The following is a 20,190-nucleotide window of genomic DNA, read 5'->3' as shown; positions in this document are numbered from 1 at the left end:
AAGATAAGTTATCAAAATGACATACCTAGCAAGTAGATACACAAACCAAAACATATTACAAATTAATTTTCCATTTTAAACTTCCAGCAAAAATGAGCACAATAAATGTGATGGCATCAAGACTGTGCCTCTGATTCCCCCTCATCAGCAGAGCCTGCTGTCCCAGAAAGGTACCACCTCAGGAAAAGGAGCTAACCATCTACCCACCAGGGTCAATAATTCTGTTGCTGGGATCGTTGTTGGGGGTCGGACAAGCAATGGGAATGGAAACCATTCTAAGCTTGAGAGGAAAGGGAGTCGTATCACGGAAGCACAACAGGTAATAATAATAATAATAATAATAATGGCTTCTTATATCGCGCTCAGGTTCGTCACGCAGTGACGCTCATGGCGCTCCAACATAATTACCCCTGGTCACTGGGCCTTAAATCATTCCTTAAACCATCTCAGCTCCCTGGGGAGTATACAGCCTTGTGCAACAAATGCGCTACTCGGCTAAATCGATCACAAGAACCATCTCTGCCCTCACAGGTACCCATTTACCCCTGGGTGGAGAGAAGCAATTATAGTGAAGTGTCTTGCTCAGGGACACAAGTGTCACAACCGGGATTCGAACCCACACCCTGCTGAACAGAATCACCAGAGCTTGAATTCGGTACTCTTATCCGCTCGGCCATGACACCCCACTATAATAACAATAATTTTGCTTAAGTCGAGCGATGTCCTCGAATCACGATGGTTCCCATGTCTTTCTGTCCCCCATTTCCGACTTGAAATCTGCTGATTCCAGTCCTGTGTCCATTTTAAGAGTGTCAAATGTCAAATAACACTAATAAAGACTTGTAATGCGCACAAAATTAGTCCTTGAAAACCTGTTACATAAGATAAGTTTTGAGAAGAGGTTTGAATTTTGTGGTACAAAGACAAGATCTAAGATTAAGTTGGAGAGTTCCAGATGCGTGATGCAGCTGAAGAAAAAAACCTGTCACCCCAGGAGTGTTTAGACTTTGTTTGCAAGTTCAAAACCAAATGTTTTAAAGCATTAAAAACTTATAAAAGTTTGTAATTTTTTTTCCTTGACATTCAAGACCATTTGAGCTTAACCTTTCACTAGGCCGTTATGTATATTTTGGATCACAAAAAGTGCATATACTGGTCTTTGAAAGTTACCAGTGTGCGCTAAAAAAGGGCATTAAAACCGTCTGAATGCCAGTTGTTCTAGCTAAAGAAGACTGTTACCTAAACTGTGCAGCTCTTGAGACAATCAAGTGTTACATAAATGATAAGCTCCCACACCTGTTTTAAAGTTCATCAACCCTATCACCTGACTTTAACCTAATTAATAACCGCCAAAGAATTCCAAAGTGACTTATATAATCAAGAACCTTGTCTAGATGCTGCCTACTTAGTCTGCCGTTTCTAAAAGGAAAGAATCCTGCGGTTTTCCCTGAGAAAACTCCCTCCGTCTAAAATAAAACAGCAAGGTTTCGAAATAGCCACAGTGCATTTTGGCAGGAGGCCATGCTAAGAAATGCAGCATCATGATCTGAGATCTGGAGGTTGTGTCTTGGATGTTTGCCATTGATGATGATAAAGCTTTGTGAAGTGTTACAGCACAGGGTTCATTTACAACTATAAAATGTACACTCCACTTTGTGTGACCTGTACATTTTGTGGTCTTGTCACTAGGAGATCATTTAAAGATCAGGTTAAACATGGACTTGTCAAAGGAAAGACAAGATATAACCTGGGCCAAATTTCATAAAGCCTGTAAGCACAACAAATTTGCTTAGCATGAAGTTTCTTCCTTAATAAAAACAGGTTTATCAACCAAATTTTCATGTGATTTTCAGGATAAGCAAACAACAACTGAATACCAGTATCAAGCATTATGCAACAAATGGAAATTTGGTTGGTAATCCTGTTTTTATCAAGGAATAAATTTCATGGTAAGCAAATCTTTTGGCTTACAGGCTTTATGAAATTGGGCCCTGATGCTTAGTATAAAAATTATGAACAGCAAGTAAGAATTTAGAAATATTTTGGTAGAACCTGTGTAAATTTGCAGTAAAGTGTGCACTTTTCTTAGCTTATAGACTAGATTAGTGTTCTGTATAATGGAGCTATCAAATTCAAGCAATGCTCCATTAATGTTCCACATTCTACCGAAAAAAAATGTTGAGCTAATTTTATGTACTGGATTGTTTGTACTGTACGATGGAGCTATCAAATTTTAGCAATAAGCTCTATTAATGTTTCAAATTCTTTTCAAGACAAAAATGAAGAAACATTTTCTCATTATTTCCCAGTCAGTGCAAGATTTTCCATTTTCCTGTATTTCACAGCAGCAGCAACAGCTTGAAACTCCCACAACACCACCTGGATCTCCTCCGCGACGAAGAGCTCTTTCCACTCCGACTCGTTCCAGGAAGTTTCCAAACGAAGCCGAGATTGACGATACTACCAAAACCCAGCAGGATAAGCCAAAAGATTCACCTGTTTCAAAGACCAGGACACTACCTCCAAGGGAAAAGCTATGGGACCCAGAGGCCTTGGAACAAGACTTTGGAGAGGACCAACATGTGTCTTCAGGGAAGAAGCCTGAAACGCAAAAGCCACACACCCATGACGCTGACATGCTGTCTAACTCAGCATCATCATATAAACTAACTCAAGCCATGCAGGCAATGCGAATGAAAGTAAGGCGAAAGTCCTCCTTAGGTGAAGGATATGAGATTGTGAATGAACCAATTGGAATACTGAAGATGACAACCCAGCAGCAGCAGGATCAACCTCCTGCATCACCAGGAACTGGCGACACTCCACCCTTGTCCCCAGAATCACCCCTTAAGAGCTCCCCTGTTATGAAACGACACAGGACTGAGCTGGAGAAAGCATTTGCCCGTCGCAAACTCACCGGGCGCATCTCAGGTGAACCTGAGGGTTATATCCCTCACTCTTCCTCTGGAGAATCTTCCCCACAAGAAGGTGTTCCCAGTCAGTTCTCTGATGCTTCATCAGCTGGGACAAGGTTCGTTCCTGTTCTTCCAATGATCAAGTCCAGTAGAGATCGTGGACAAATGGATGGCCAGAAGACGGCATCAGGAGAGTATAGATATGTCGATAACCAGTCCACACGGAAGCCCATTCCTGCGCCACGTTTCGGTCAAAGCCGTGAGTCCTCCGTGGAGAGTATCACTGACTCTGTGTACTTGGCTCAGCGGCCGATGCCTTCACCTCCTTCTGGTCAGACCATGGCCTCAACGGATCCCACAGCATCCCAGCAGACTGATGATACCTATATGAACGTTGCCTTTGGTAAACAAAAGCCGGATTCACATCGTTATGAAAATGTTTTCTTAGACGATCGAACCATGAGCCTTGTGAGTAAAAAATAACTCAATGTAGTGAAATAGCATGCAACTATACACATGTACTGACTATTAAAAGCAATAAGCATATCATGACTGAAAATTATTGCACAATTTCTTTGAGCCAAAGAGTGATCCTTTTGCTTTTTTGTTCTTGTTTTAAAAATATTTGAGCTCATGTGGTACCACTGGTAACGGTCAAACTGCAAATTTGAACTCTTTGTTGATTACATATTAATATTCCTTTGCAAGTAAGTTCTTTTTATTAAAATAAAGATTTTTTTCTATTAAGGATCATTGTTCCAACACCAGTGATTCTCCAAGAGATAGCCTGGAGATTCATTCGAACCGTCCCATTCCAGCGCCAAGACATCACAGCAGCAGCGGCAACTTAACTTCCGACCAAGATATCAAACACAAAAGTAGCAGCCAGCACCAGCAGGGCAAGCAGCATGGCCATACAAGACAAGGCAGTTACGGCAGCACAGCAGCCATCTTCAGTCATATCAACACCACCTCAGTTCCTGTGCTACCCAGCTGTCCAAACAAAACCAAACAGAACACTGGTCAGAGTGGTGGATCAAACTCCCTCTATGCAATCCCCTGTAGGAACGGGATGAACGCAGCTCCATCCAGCAACCATGGCCAGACACCAATGAAAGCATCTCATGGCATCGCGCCTGAGGTCCCAGTCACCCCCAAGCCTGAGATTCCAAGTCATGGTTGCTTCCCTCGACGAGATTCACACGGTAGTACGGGTAGCTCCGGTGGGTGCAAAGTCTCTGATTTACAACAAGTTGAGAAATCATCCAGCATCAGTAAGTCCATCAGCCACCTGCTGAAAGATAGCGAGCGGCGAGAGAAGAAGCATCACAAGTCTCATGGTGACAAGAAGTCACGTGAAGACAGGAAGGGGCATGGGGAGAGAAAAGGTCGACATGGTGAGAAGGGTGACCGAGAAAAGAGAGGTCATGGAAAAAGACACAGAGGTGACAATGCCAGCCACAGTTCAGCTCATTCAAGCAAGTCCAAACCAGAGAGACCTAGTTATGGTAAGAGCTTTTCCAAACCTTGTCCACAGGTTGTTTGTGGAGTTCAGTACATTTGTTTGTTAAAATTTGACACTATATTCGTAATTTCTCAAAATAATTATTATCATAAAACCTTTCTTGATTACGAGTAATGGGGAGAGGTTGATAGTATAAAACATTGTGAGAAACAACTCCCTCTGAAGTGACGTAGTTTTCAAGACAGAGGTAATTTTCCACGAATTTGATTTTGAGACCTCGGATTTAGAATTTGAGGTCTCAAAATCAAGCATCTGAAAGCACACAACTTCGTGCGACAAGGGTGTTTTTTTCTTTCATTAATATCTCGCAACTTCGACGACCGATTGGGCTCAAATTTTCACAGGTTTGTTATTTTATGCATAAGTTGAGATACACCACCTGTGAAGACTAGTCTTTGACAATTACCAATAGTGTCCAGTGTCTTTAATTACTTCTTATGACTGAACATTTGGTACATATGTTCTACTCTGTGTGCACTTACAAATTAATACTAATTTACAGCAAAGCAGTTGGCCTTTTTGAAAAATGGTGGACACTATGATGAGCCCACTGTTTGGTTTGGGTGTATACAGACAAATTTACTCAAGAGTTATCATGGCTAATAGACCTAGCCTTAAGAGATTCCCATAAAGGTCTTAAAGCTTGTCTCATCTTTCTGCTTGAGAATTTGATGTAAGTGACACAGATAAACTGTATGACCAATTAATTACAGAAATAGATAGAGAAGGGTTTACCAAGCTACAATTTGTGTGTGCAGGGAACCAGCCGTGGTACTATGGACGTATGTTACGCCAGGAGTGTGAATACCTCATGCTATCCCAGGGCCAGTCATGTCAGTACCTCGTCAGAGACAGCTCTCATAGGGTAAGCATAACAATGTACAATTTTGGCTTTTACCCATACACTGGTGTGTGTTAGCACTGTATACTCAGTACTTTCCCCAAGTCCTGTGAAAAAAATATCACAGGCATATTACTCGGGTGGGATTCGAAACCAGGACCCTTGCAATTCTAGAGCAGTGTCTTACCATTAAGACTACAGAGATTGCCCAGTAGCTATAGGCAGTTCGAACCCATTAACAAAGTAGTTACATGTATATGATGAGGTTGTTGGTCTGTTAGTACAGGGTGCATCAACAAGAACAGTAAAGCATATTTTTAACGAGTACTCTGTCCTGCTTATTAGAAAAAAAGAATGACAGAAATTGATCATTCCTAAGAGGAGTAATGTCTATTTTAATAAAGGTACTCATTTTGCAAGCTGTCCAAGGAATACTTGACACAATAAATGTAAAGTATAAGCATTTTAGCTGTGTACTAAAAATTAACGCAAACCCTTCAGTCAAGCATTAAAGGAACACGTTGCCTTGGATCGGTCGAGTTGGTCTTTGAAAAGCGTTTGAAACCGTTTTTTATAAAATGAATATGGGTAGAAAGATGTTGTAAAAGTAGAATACAATGATCCACACAAAAATGCCTCGAAATTGCGTGGTTTTCCTTTTACCTCGTCGACTAACACGTCGGCCATTTATGGGGGTCAAAATTTTGACTCCCATAAATGGCCGACCATGTTAGTTCGCACAGTTGAAGGAAAACCACGCAATTTGGAGGCAAACTTGTGTGGATCATTGTATTCTACTTTTGAAACATCTTTCCAACCATATGCATTTTATGAAAAACGGTTACAATCGCTTTTGTTTTGACCAACTCGTCCGATCCAAGGCAACGTGTTCCTTTAACATGATCAACTACCGAGTGCTTTCAATAAAACAGGCATAATTTCTCTTAGAAATTATCAATTTGTTCCATTTTTTTTGTTTTAGATAAGCATGAAAGAATGCTTGTTAGTATGTGCTTCACCAGGGTTATGAGTGTCAGCTGTTGTATTGTTTTTAAATCATGAATCTCGGTCAACTTCATTTTGACTCACCCTGTGTGTGGTTTACCACAAGGTGTGGAACAGCATTCACTATTTTTCTGACAATTCAAAACTTTCAACAACTTTTGTGAAAATGAGGTCAAGTCAAGTTTCAGTTGTCTCTGTAGACCTGCTCTTAGCATGATAACCTCAGAATGACCCCAACTCAGGGGAGCTTATCCCAATAGGGAGGCATTGCAAAAGTAGAGGTTTCAGGTCTACTGGTTGTGTGTCAGTCAGTGACTGAAGTGTTTCCAGGGTATATACAGGAAGAGGGACTTGTACAGTGTCTACCTTCTTTGCCTTGGAGTTTCAACCAATAAGACTCTGGGGCAGAGGTGATCAGGATGATGGTGGCTTACAATGTACATGGTGCTGATAACGTGGCACAGACAGTCTTATGGAATAGGCCTATACTAGAGTTCTGTTGTATACATAATGTGAGTTTAAATCCTGGCCAGGCTGGCCGCCATGTATTAAAGGAACACGTTGCCTTGGATCGGTCGAGTTGGTCTTTGAAAAGCATTTGTAACCGTTTTTTATAAAATGCATATGGGTAGAAAGATGTTGTAAAAGTAGAATACAATGATCCACACAAACATGCCTCGAAATTGCGTGGTTTTCCGTTTACCTCGTCGACTAACACATCGGCCATTTATGGGGGTCAAAATTTTGACTCCCATAAATGGCCGACCGTGTTAGTTCGCACAGTAGAAGGAAAACCACGCAATTTCGAGGCAAACTTGTGTGGATCATTGTATTCTACTTTTACAACATCTTTCTACCCATATGCATTTTATAAAAAACGGTTACAAACGCTTTTGTTTTGACCAACTCGTCCGATCCAAGGCAACGTGTTCCTTTAAGCAAGATACTTCCATACAATGCATGTTCAGTCGAATGCCGTGTGTATGTGTATATTAAAGACCAACAACATAACATGGCGATAACTATAGAGCAAGCTAGTCAAAACATTGAGGCCATTTTAAGAACTGACTCTGTAGTGTACAGTTAATCTTGATCCTATAAGCTAAGTAGTAGTCCTAGCCTATTTTCTATACCATCCGCCCGGGTTATAGGTAAAAAGCAGGAAACTTCTTTTCAGAGTTGAGAAGTCTCCCAAAACCCCCGAACATCTACTCCGCGGTAGTAGAATAAAGAAAGACAGTTCTCTTAGAACAAACTCTACCTGGCAAGTAGATATACACATGGTGTTACCGCAAACCAAATATATATATTGATACCTCACCATGCAATGCCTCCAATCCTATATAAGAATTAGTTAAACAAAAATAGTTAAACACAGTCCAATCTGTATGGACTAGCTTTCTCCGTATACGGCTGACTTATGCCAGAAATGGTTGAAAGGTTTCTCTGAATATGTAAGCCTAATGCAAATACTGCACACAGATTCTTGTCATTCTACTGCCCTGTTATTATACGATAACCGGTTTAGTTTCACAAAGAGCAAAGACTGGTCTTAAGCTGTGTATCAATCTAACTGCCAAGTTAAGTGTGATGTCATAATACAAATCACTATAGCAGTATTGACAACTTATGTTAGGATGAGTCTTAGTGCTTTGTGAAATCAACTGCAGGCATCAGTCGACTTCAAATTACTGTCTTTGATTTTGTCAGATGGGTGGATAACAACAGCTCAATCTAATTTTTAGTTAAATCCTCATTCAAAAGTAGTGCTACACATTGTGTAAAGGTTAAACTTGTGTCTAAAATACAAAACTTGTTAGCATCCCATATATATACAAATTTTGTGATGAGGTGAACAATGATTGCCTCATTTTTGGACAAGAAAAAGTGCAATGCAGGCATGCAACTTTTCCTCTTCTTTTTATCTCAGTTTTACCATTCAAAATTGAAAAATACTGTACAAAATCATTGAAGTTTTGTTATTTCCTCTTTTTTGGTGATGAAGTTACAGATACATGCCTGGCAATGGGCCTCCATTTTCCTCTTGAGATACACATACCGAGGAGGTGGAATTTGTACCTCTTTTTGTTTCAAGGCAAAAAGAGAAAAGTTCTGTCATTGCAAATGACACAGACCTGAGGATGACACATTGAGCCCCAGGTCATGTAAGCCTTGATCAAACCAAGATCTGATCCTACATGATAAGACAGTCACCTGTCATAAGATGCTTCTTGATCTCAGTGTTGATTGAATCAACATTCAGAGATTTAGTCTTTCCTAGCAGCTGCACACAGGGACTGTTGACTTATCCCAAGTAAATATCAACAGTCTCATCTGACTCTACCTTCAACCAATTGTGTCTATTGGGTTTAGAAAAAGGCTTGTAACCTTTGATGATGGACAAAGATTTGGCAAATCACGATGAAGCTTTTTGCTGACATGCAAGATTTAACAAGATGAACGGAAGCAACTTTTGTTGACACTGAAATCACAGAAATCTTAAACTCTACAAATTTGTGTTTATAAACGTGAAAATAGAAATAACTGTTATAAACAGCTTACCAACCAAAAGGACTTATGGTAAAAATTAAAAACAAAAGTCATTTAGCAATAAGGTCTTATTGGGTCAGGCTCATGCAAAAACCATCACAACCCTCCATAAAGTATCATCAAGCACAACACCAAACACATTGCTTGCACATGGATATTTAAACTTGCCTCCACTGGACTGGACTGGTCCACACCCTGCCAAGGGGTGTGATTGATGTGAGGGGCAAGCTCTACTTAAAATAGGTACCTAGTTGGTACAAATTTTACAACAGTTTTAAAAGAACCTCGAAAGAAGTTCTAAAGAGAAACCAAGCATTTCTTAAAATGTAGGTTTTTAAAGCCGACTTAAGAAGTTTTGTAAAGTTAGTAACAATTGTGGGAAATATTGTCTCCAAAATAAGACATGGCATTCTTTAAAACAACCAAAAGTCAGAGTCTTTGTAAATGTTGTTGTGTCCTTGGCATCATACAAGTCCCTAATTACATGCCCAAAGATGAAACATGCTAACATGAGAAATTTTCAACACCTTTTAAAGCCATTGGACCCTTTCAGTACAGGGAAAAAAAAAGTTCACAGAATTACAAATAACTTACAGGATTTACAGAAGGTAGTGGTGAAAGACTTCCCTTGAAATATTATTCCATGAAATGCTTTACTTTTTGAGAAAACAGTGAAACAATATCAATTCTCGTTAGCGAGAATTACAGATTTATTTTAAACACATGTCATGACACGGCGAAACGCGCGGATACACGGGTGGGTTTTCCCGTTATTTTCTCCAGACTCCGATGACTGATTGAGCCTAAATTTTCACAGGTTTGTTATTTGATATAGAAGTTGTAATACACGAAGGCTGGGCCTTGGACAATAGTGTTTACCAAATGGGTCCAATGGCTTTAAGAAAAATTGTGAACATTCATGATCAAGTCTTTCTGTGGATGTGGTTTATATTAAAGTGGCCTACCAATGAAATGAATACATTATGGTTCTGCTGCATAGGTCACCTATTTTAGTTATAAAAAAGGTTTATGTCATGACAGGGACACATTGGTAAGGAATATACCTGCATCACGCATGTACAGATGATTAAGTCCAATCCATTAAGACCATGTCACAGGACAATTTCCACAGGCAACCAGTCCCAGAAAATCTCCAAGAATTAAGGCATTCACATTTGAATGTTCAAATATTTGTATTGGGGATCGTAAGACATTGTTTGAAAAATTACCAAAGTGCTACCAAAGTGGTCCTGTAGCATGAGGGTTTTGCATGGTAGCATGCACTGCAGTTAGTTGCCTCCAAGCATGGAGGTAGCTCCAAGTTGCCTGGAAAAGTTGCCTCTTGTGACAAAGTGCTTCTACTTAACTGCATGATCCCATTAATCAAGTCCAATCCACTAGACTACACTGCCATGGTTCATCAAGCAGGCAATTTAGAGACTCAAACTGATCGCCAGTGCTTGACGTTCCTAACTGATCTGTTTTTAATGGAACTACAATGGTTGGATTAATGGATCAGATGCAAGTCATGTAAGGGAGTGAGAAGAACACTCCATCAATTGGTTATTTTACATGACTCGTACAAATGATGATCAACCTGTAAACAATTGGGGAGTGGGCATGAGAGGGGAGAGGCAGGGTCAAAATGACATCATCTCCCCCCTGAGAGATGGGGGTATGATGATGACCAGTCTTATTACAGTACTTGGCCTCTATCCAATTGGGAAATGAAGCACAGGGCTGAACTAGTAAAGTTCAAGCATCAGGAAAGTTCTGCATTTAAAGTTTGTGTTTCAGTAGAGGTGCAGAATTCAAGCATGTAAACATGCTTGGTTCTTCAAGGGAACAATTGAGGCAAGTGCACATTTGTTTGTGTCAATTTTATTAACCGACTTAAAGGCAGTGGACACTATTGGTAACTACTCAAAATATTTATCAGCATTAAACCTTACTTGGTAACGAGTAATGGGGAGAGGTTGATGGTATAAACATTGTGTGAAATGGCTCCCTCTGATATGCCATAGTTTTCGAGAAAGTAATAATTTTCCACAAATTTGATTTGGAGACCTCAGAAAATAGATGAGGTCTCGAAATCAACTTGCATCTGAATACACACTTTGAGTGACAAGTGTGTTTTTTCTTACATTATTATCTCGCAACTTCAAAGACCAATTGAGCTCAAATTATCAAAGGTTTGTTATTTTATGCATATTTTGAGATACACTAAGTGAGAAGACTGGTCTTTGACAATTACCAATAGTGTCCAGTGTCTTTATAGCTTGTGTTTCAATAGAGGTGCAGAATTCAAGCATGTAAACATGCTTGGTTCTTCATGGGAACAATTGAGGCAAGTGCCTTGCCAACTGCCCATTGCCTTGGCAGAGCTTCCCACTCTTCCTGATTCTGCAGAAAGTTCCCTGAAAATAAACCAATCTCTCCTTGTTCTGATGAAGAAATTTGCAAATCGTACTGATTATGGAAACGTTTCCCTTATGTTGAATGTAGTGCTAAATATCTCCCAGATTGTTGTACAAAATCTCCCTGGATTGTTGTACAAAATCTCCCTGATTGTTGTACGAAATCTCCCTGATTGTTCTACAAAATCTCCCTGATTGTTCTACAAAATCTCCCTGATTGTTGCAAATGTTGGCAGTGCACTTTTACTAGCAGTCTTTAAAGCATTGAAATTCCTCTTGCTGACTCAAACAAAAGTGACTAACAAAAGCAATTTCATTGTGCTCATATTGATAATGATTCAAACTTCAATGTCAAGGCCATATATTAGCCTTAGATTGATATACATGTCAATAAAATTGTTGTCTGCGTCAGCCTACATAGTCATAAAAAAAACCAACATTTTGATTCCATTTGATATGACTGAAGGGCAATGGTGACCACTACTCAATTCAAATTATTTCTGCTCACATTTAAGGCACTACATGGTTCAGCTCCACTCCATTTACAAAATCTGTTGACGCCTCAAACAACTAGACCAGGCCTAAAATCTTTCAGCAATACACTTCATTTTCCTCAAACTCACTTGGCCATCAGCAACAGGAACTTTTCCAATATAGCACAAAGACTCTTGAATTCACTCCCTGAAATTCCCTTAGACCTTATACAAATGCATAGCATCACTCTCTTCTGGCAGAAACTTTTTCATGCTTGCTTTCCCAACAAATTTACAATACTTTCAGCAGTTTTATTTAAAAGATTCAAAAAGGATAATCAAGAAATGTTTGTAAAAGTCATGGGACCTTGGGTCGATTTCACAAGGAGTAAGGACTAGTCAGGAATAGTCCTAGGAGAAATTAAAATCTTAAGGCGAGTCCTAAAATAGGACGAGTAACTCGTCCTAACTAGAGATAAGACTAGGTCTTTGTGAAATCTACCCCTGCTGTCGATTTCACCAAACTCTTCCTAACTTAGGATTAATCTTAGGACTTAGGGCAAGTTAGTTTTTGTATCCATAGACGTTAGGACGCATCAAACCTATCCTAAGTTAGGACGGGTTACTCCTAGCGTTTCGTGGACCCCTGATTTCTCAGAAAGTTCTTGATAATCAACCTGAGATGAGGGTTACCTCATTCCAACCAAACCTTGTTGTCATAGCCATCAAACCCTCCTTCCCAGCTAAAACAATCGCACGGAAATCTGATCCGTCATTGTGAGCCTTTGGGTTGAGCCCTGTGTGTCATCCCTCCATTGTGATTGGCCCTGATGAGTCATGTGATTCCAAGACATTTGTTAAATCCAAGCTGGAACAAGGTCCTTATTGTAATAAATGATTATGCAAGACAATGCAAGCCCTGATTGGTGGATTGATAATGTAATTTCAAGGTAAGCTTGTGCTGGATTTAAGTGCAAAGGTGAACTCTGGTACAATACACTGGCACCATGGTGTAATTTTTGCAAATCATCGACAAAGTTCTCTGTGAATGACTCGAAAAGTCATGTGGTATACAATGCAGTGGGTGAGCTTCACTCCAAGGAAATGGCGACTGGCACAGGGGTACCTTCAGTGTATAAGAAGGTAGAATGAAAATAAGTAAAGCGGTTCATTATCATGCTTTTAATGAGTCATTTGAATTCAAGGCGGTCAATTAACTTGTGCAAGTTACTCCTTGTTATAATGGGTTGCCTTTGTGATATTAATATTATGCAAGGACCCCTCCTTCAATATGATTGGTTGTGATCTAATGTATGGGGGGATTTGGCGGTTTAACTTGGCAGTGCCGGGGTCAAATGCTGGCCAGCCTGCTGGCTATAGGGTTAGAGTTATTTACAGCTCTTTAAGAGTTACCGTCTTATAATAACAACATTGAGCAGATTGTTTAAGGATCACTTGAGGAAACGACGATTATGCTGTATATATCAGACCTGACTAAAAATAGAAACAAGTATAATAGGTTTCAATTATATGGTTTAGGAAGACGTAGTCTTTCCATTTGGATGGTGACTGGCAGTACCTACAGGGATTTATTACATAAGCGTGTCCAAAATGATACACATGTGTACACACGTGTGTACATGTGGTATCCCTAATCATAGCAGTATGGGAAAGTCTTGTATTTTCTGGAAATAAACTGTTGCACTTTTAAAAACCACAGCTTCAGCTTAAGGTCCGACATAAGCTTTATCAGGCATTATGAAAGTGTTCACTTTTAGAACTAAACTTTAGACCAGAGACTAAAGCAAAAGCTCTGTTTTTTTGAAAATAATAAAAGATTAATAATAACAGTTGCTTCTCGTAAAGTGCTTACATCCATCACTGAGTGCAACTCAACATTATTATCCCTGGTCACTGGGCATTGTCATTTATTTCCTTAAAGGAACACGTTGCCTTGGATCGGACGAGTTGGTCAATAAAAAGCGTTTGTAACCGTTTGTTATGAAATGCATATTATGGTTAGAAAGATGTTGTATAAGTAGAATACAGTGATCCACACAAATGTGCCTCGAAATTGCACAGTTTTCCTTTTACTTTGCGAACTAACACGTTTGGCCACTTATGGGAGTCAAATATTTTACTCCCATAAATGGTCGACTGTGTTAGTCGACGAGGTAAAAGGAAAACCGTGCAATTTCCAGGCATGTTTGTGTGGATCATTGTATTCTACTTTTACAACATCTTTCTACCCATATGCATTTTATCACAAAACGGTTACAAATGCTTTTCAGAGACCAACTCGACCGATCCAAGGCAACGTGTTCCTTTAAACCATTCTCAGCTCCCTTGAAAGTATACTGCCAATATGAAGTGCACCTAGCTAAATCAATCACAAGAACCAGATCTGCCCCTCATATGTACCCATTTACACCTAGGTGAAGAGAAGCAATTATAGTTACATGTAAGTGTCTTGCTCAAGGACAGAAGTGTCACGACTGGGATTCCAACCCACACCCAAATGACTTAACCAACAGAACTTCAGTCTGATGTCACTAATTTTCTTTGTCATAACACACCACATAAAATGCCTGCATATCACTTTATGTTTAACCAATCATTGTGTGACGCTCCACCCACTACACCATTGGTTTCTTATTGACGCCCACTTTTGTAAAGGGAGTTTGACACTTGTGTCTTGCTCATGCCCCCACACTACACACAAAAGCCATGACACAGCAATCTTAATAGCAGAAACTTGTTTACATTTTGTAATAAGGGAATAAAAGGGTAGCGACGAGTTCTTACACCGCCGTTTAAAGCCGGCAGGGTCGAATTGCCGTGTGATAAAGGCGGGGGCCTTTAGCGCATGGCAAAGACCCTGCAAGGTTTTAAACAGAGGTTTAAGAACGAGTCACTACTCTTTTATTCCCATTCATAATTGCCCTTTTGTTAAAAAACGTTAAAAAAGACACTTTGAGTGGACAGTTGAAAATTTGAGGTTTGAAATATTTTTTTCAAAAACTTTGTGAAGAGTCTTTTGCCTGTGGGTTGTGTGTACGCGCATGCAATTAGAAATAGATTACGCGCGCGCACTTAGAAGTAGATTACGTGCTGTTACTAAAAGCTATGAATTGCGTTCCGCGTGACAATCTTGCACGCCTGACACGCGGAAGCCAGCTGGTTATAAACAGGGGTCATTATCAACCGTTTAAAACACCCCCACGTGTCGCACTCTCCACCAATAGGAGTAGAGAAACTGTCTGGGGTATTTATGAATGGAACTTTAAGGTGTCAGATAGCCGGCCTTTTTGCCATTTGTTGGTTGGTTGTGATTGGAATGCATTGAAGGGTAGAGCTTAGATGAATTGTCTATTAGAAAACAGGTATCTCTCCTCGCCTTCCATCCTAGGACCCCAGTTCAAAACCCACCTAGGGCACACTGTGGATTTGGTTTTCAGTCCCTACCTGATTGTGTGGGTTTTCCATGGAATAATTCTCTGGGGTGTTCCTCCCACATTTAAAACTGAAACTTCCTTCCTTGTCTTCTCTCCATTAACTTCTTGAAGTGACAAAGTTTGCTCTTCTGAGAATCATTGGCTTTACAACTAGAGTGAAGAAATACAAATTAAAAGTTAATGCTGAAGGAGTTAATCCAACACAACGTGACATAATTATTTATTTTTTTTCTTAATTCCTTAACAGACCGGAGACTTGATGTTGTCAGTTCTCTATGGCCAGAAAGTCCACCACTATGTGATCCAGACTACACCGAACAACAAGTTCCACATCGCTCACCATGACTTCAACAAAGTAGAGGACATACTGGAATTCTATCACCACCACGTTATTATGTACTCACCAGAGAGGGAGCCAGTCTATTTAACAGAACCGTTTATCCTCAAGCACAAGTAAAGGCAAAGACCAGGGCCTAATTTCATAGCGCTGCTTAGCGGCCAATTTTTTGTTTACTGTGCGATTTCCATTTCATAGCGCTGCTGACCGTAAACATGCGAAAAGGCATTCTAACCTTCCAGTGACGTCACAATGCAAATCCATGGTGAATGCGCAATATGGCCGCCTATTTTTTTCTGCTTACCTGTGAAATACGCTTGCACCTTAGCAAATTTTTCTGCTACAGTAAGCACGAAAATGTGCTTACCATTAAGCAGCACTATGAAATTGGGCCCAGGTCTCGATTTCACAAAGCACTAATATTCATCTTGAATTGTCAGTGATGATTTGTATTGTGACATCACACTTTGTTTAGCAGTTAAGATTGATTCACAGTTCAATCTTAGCTCTTTGTGAAATCAAACCCAGACCAAAAATCATATTTGTATTACTTTCAATCTGAAAACTCAATACCTAAACCAGTCGTCCATAGAAACACTGACAAAATGTGAAAATATCATTTGAAGACAACGAAAATATCTTTATTTATAATTGCGCATAAAATTTGTTACAAACCACAAACTATTGGGTTGTTTTGTTTTTACTAAGTGGTCACTGAATTTCTCACAGGTTGGTTGTATATGGTATGGTTATTATAAACTACAGAGCATGCCTGATACTTCATGGAGGCAAGGGAGGCAAGTGCCTCTGTTGCCCCAGGTCATTGCCTTGGTGCCCCTTGAATGTTCACATCTGAAATGTACAATTTCCTCCATATAGAGGTGCCCTTTCCAAAGAGAAAGCACCTTAGTGCCATTGCCCTTTCAAAACAATGCAAACAATTATGTATTTTCTGCATAATAACAAATATAGGAGTGGGAACTACAAGTTTGTTGCAGTTTTTCTTTTGTAGAATTTGAACGAAGACATTACGTAGAACGTTGTCCCTTTAACTGTGAATTTGATATTCATACCCAAGGTAGAATTGTTCAGGTTCGGCTGACACTTTGTAAAAACAAAAAAACACAAAAAGCTCAGTGCCAGTCTTTAAATGAAAGTGTAAGTGGTCATTAAGAGTTAAGGTTGATTAAACCCACCCTTTCTTAAACAACTTTGTCTGTTATGGTCAGAGTTGTGATTGTGTGATTTCACTTGCAATTTTGCAAAATTAAATTACTTTTAATATACATGATTATAAAATTTCTACAAATCCAAGGACCAACTTTTTTGAAAGCCAAGACCATGAGCCTCAACAAATATAGTTTTTTTTTATATTGTAAATTATATTGTTTAAAAAAAATGTATTTTATGATCAAATTGCTGGCAATAAGATTAAGAATGACTGATCAATGAAGATGTAGCTTTTAGCTTTTCACTTGTAGCTTTGATTGTACTTTTCAATGTTTATTTGTTGTTTATTGACTATTTGATGTTTTAGTATAGAGGGATTTACATGCGTTTTTTGTATACCTGTCACCTGTTTGCCATTTCAGTTTTCTACTATTCAAACAAATATGCCAAAGTGAGGCTTGGTAGTATTTAAAGGGAAGGTATAGCTTTGGTAATCACTCTAAAATTAGTGGCAATAAAAACTTACTTGGTTTTAAAGGGTGTATGTACTTTTTGTAGGACAAAAAAACATAATGTCCACAGATTTACACTAAACTTACACAGCTGAAGATAATGATAGTAGAAAGCTTCCCTGAAAATATTACGTGCTGAGGTGCTGTAGTTTTGGGGAAATGAGTAAAACAATGTAATGAAAATAATTTTCATCTCATGAAACGAAAATTATTTTAAGCATTTACAAACGTATTTTCATGACATTGTTTTATTCATTCCTCAAAAACTACAGCACCTCAGTAAGTAATATTTGAAGTGAAGCTTTCCACTATCATTATCTTTAAAGCCATTGGACCCTTTCGGTACAGGGGAAAAAAAAGTTCACAGATTTACAAATAACTTACAGGGTTTACAGAAGGTAGTGGTGAAATACTTCTCTTGAAATATTATTCCATGAAATGCTTTACTTTTCGAGAAAACAGTAAAACAATATCAATTCTCGTTAACGAGAATTACGGATTTATTTTAAACACATGTCATGACACGGCGAAACGCGCGGATACAAGGGTGGGTTTTCCCGTTATTTTCTCCCGACTCCGATGACCGATTAAGCCCAAATTTTCACAGGTTTGTTATTTGATATAGAAGTTGTGATACACGAAGTGTGGGCCTTGGACAATACTGTTTACCGAAAGGGTCCAATGGCTTTAAACCCTGTAAATTTAATGTAAATAAATGGACATTTTGAAGAAGTACCCAAAGTACAGCAGCTTTTGATAGTATGAATTTTAGAACCATTTCACTTCGAAGTAATGTTGTAATCAGTATGGAAAATAATATACAAGTTTTTATTCCTCAAAATTTGAATTTGAGAGACGCTAATCTTAGAATTGTTTCTCACACTGTGTATTCCACTGAATTATTTTTCCTGTGGGACAAAACCTCTTTTCAACTCCAGACATGTGCAAGAAACTTTTGAGGGTTCCTGGGTTTTATTACCATAAAATGGTTTACTCTGTTTCGAACAGTATACTCTGCTCGTCTTCATTCTCCTGAAGACGAGCTGAGTATACTGTTTGAATTCTCTTCGAGACCACACTGGCTCTTTTTGTAAAGCCAACACTCACACAAAAGAGATTCACACATGGTTGTACCCGCAAGTTTACTATTTACATGTATTTATAGTTTCTTCCTATTTACATATCATGGAGGTAGAATGTATCCACAACATGCAAAGCTTTAAAAAATACTAACATTAGGCAGAAGAAAAATTCAGCCAAATAAAAGTTGAGATCAGGGATGCAAAGAAATTTTGAAATGTGATAATTTGTTACTGTATTCAAAAGAGGCTGTACAGTGCTGTAATGTGTGCACTATTAAGGGAATCAATGTGTGGTGGAGAGGTTTTCAACTAGTGGTTTAAACCCAACGAGGCCTGGTTCTTGATAATTTTATCAAGACCAAGTCGAGGTAAATTATTAAGAACCAGGCAAAAATAAATGCAAGCAAAATAAATGCAAAATTTTTTAATTGTTCAATGATTTCTTTCAACACAAATGAAATGGTAAGGCCCTCAGGTAAACAACTCCTTATAAAGGAGATTGCTGTGCAGGTCGGGCGTATTGCGTGATGTGGCACAACTGTTCCAGCCGTTGCTCTCGACCAATAGGAATGAAGAAACTGTCTAATAAGCACAGGTGCAAACTTGCCTGTCACGCCCATGTTTCAACACTTTTTACTGGTGTTATATCATCCGTTCAAACACCCCCACATGATGCCCTCTCGACCAATCAGAATGGACAAACTGTCTTAGTAAGGTATTTATAAATGATCAATTAATACATTGCAAGCAATGGAAACTGTAATTTTGCCAAAATATTTGTGTGCAATGCATAGAACAATTATAGCCCATTCTCCAGTTCGGTTTTCAGTAACAAAATGTTCATTTATTCATTGTGTACAGATTATATCACCGGCAGGTAAACCTTTTTCAAATCCGAGTTGCAAACAAAGTTATAATCACTAGACACTCCTACATGTATTGGTATAATTATTATTACACTGTACATAATATATTTTATGAGAAAAAAAGTATAATAAATATAAAACTCCTGGCACAGTTTTGGAAGGTTTTGTTTCTTTATTTTGGATGTGTTTTTGTTGTTCTTGTTTTCAAAAATATAAAGAATTTGAACTCGTGGACTAAAAAGCAACCACCACGTCCCAGTGCTGGTGATATTGAAGATTTCCGTACCCTCGCCACCACATTTTCACTAATTTTTACCAAAAGGAATATCTCATTTGATTATATTGACTACAAATTTGAATTTATTTCATAACGAATGAAAAAGTGGTGGCAGGATACGGACATTTTGTCCCTAATTCATTTATAATTGCTTCATTTTTCCTGATAACTTTAAGTGGTTTAAATTTCAACGTACCTGGGGTTCAGGTTTGAGACTTGAGGGGGGCTGGGCGGCAGAAAAACCCCGTCGTTCAATAACAGACCGAGTACGGGAGGCCAACACTGTGTTTTTTGTCCGTGACTCACAGGCAGGCACTAGTGATTCTTTTCCGTTTGAAGCCGGAACCATGACGGTATGGACTTGGTTGAAGCTCCAAGGTTCAATCAACTTAATATGCATTCTCAGAAAATGAAGAAACTTTTTACAACATTTAATTATGTGAAGCCACTTTGCTGCACTGGTGTACTTTTATGGATTAATAAAAGTAGGTAACTGCTATTTCGTTTTGCTGCACATGACAGTCTTGCGAACTTGCAGACGAAAACCCCCGGAAGTGAATGGTGGTACCACGTGATTCGGTATATTTTTATAGGTTCATTTAGACCCTATCATTTTTGCTGTAGGTGAACATCATGCTAAACATGATTTTTTCATAAGTAAATCCAACATTTTTGTTAGAAATATGAAGTAATAATTATCATACTCACAGCCTGTTTTGAAACTACAATAATTTTGAAATCGTCATTTGTTTATTGCAATGAAAA

General features: G+C 38.9%; 1 protein-coding gene across 2 annotated transcripts in view; it reads left to right on the top strand.

Annotated features, from left to right (window-relative positions):
• LOC139939138 (uncharacterized) overlaps positions 1-19,422 on the top strand; it is a 30,428-nt gene extending 11,006 nt beyond the window's left edge. For both annotated transcript variants that reach the window (XM_071934890.1, XM_071934889.1), the window contains exons 5-9: positions 88-319; positions 2,346-3,383; positions 3,664-4,423; positions 5,199-5,305; positions 15,429-19,422. In XM_071934890.1, coding sequence (XP_071790991.1) covers positions 88-319; positions 2,346-3,383; positions 3,664-4,423; positions 5,199-5,305; positions 15,429-15,638 — 2,347 coding nt within the window. In that variant the 3' untranslated portion in view covers positions 15,639-19,422. The remainder of the gene's footprint in view (positions 1-87; positions 320-2,345; positions 3,384-3,663; positions 4,424-5,198; positions 5,306-15,428) is intronic.
• The last annotated feature ends 768 nt before the right edge of the window (positions 19,423-20,190 follow it).

This window comes from Asterias amurensis, chromosome 6 (genome assembly GCF_032118995.1).
Source record: "Asterias amurensis chromosome 6, ASM3211899v1".
Taxonomy (NCBI): domain Eukaryota; kingdom Metazoa; phylum Echinodermata; class Asteroidea; order Forcipulatida; family Asteriidae; genus Asterias; species Asterias amurensis.
This window is presented reverse-complemented; position numbering and strand designations above follow the sequence as displayed.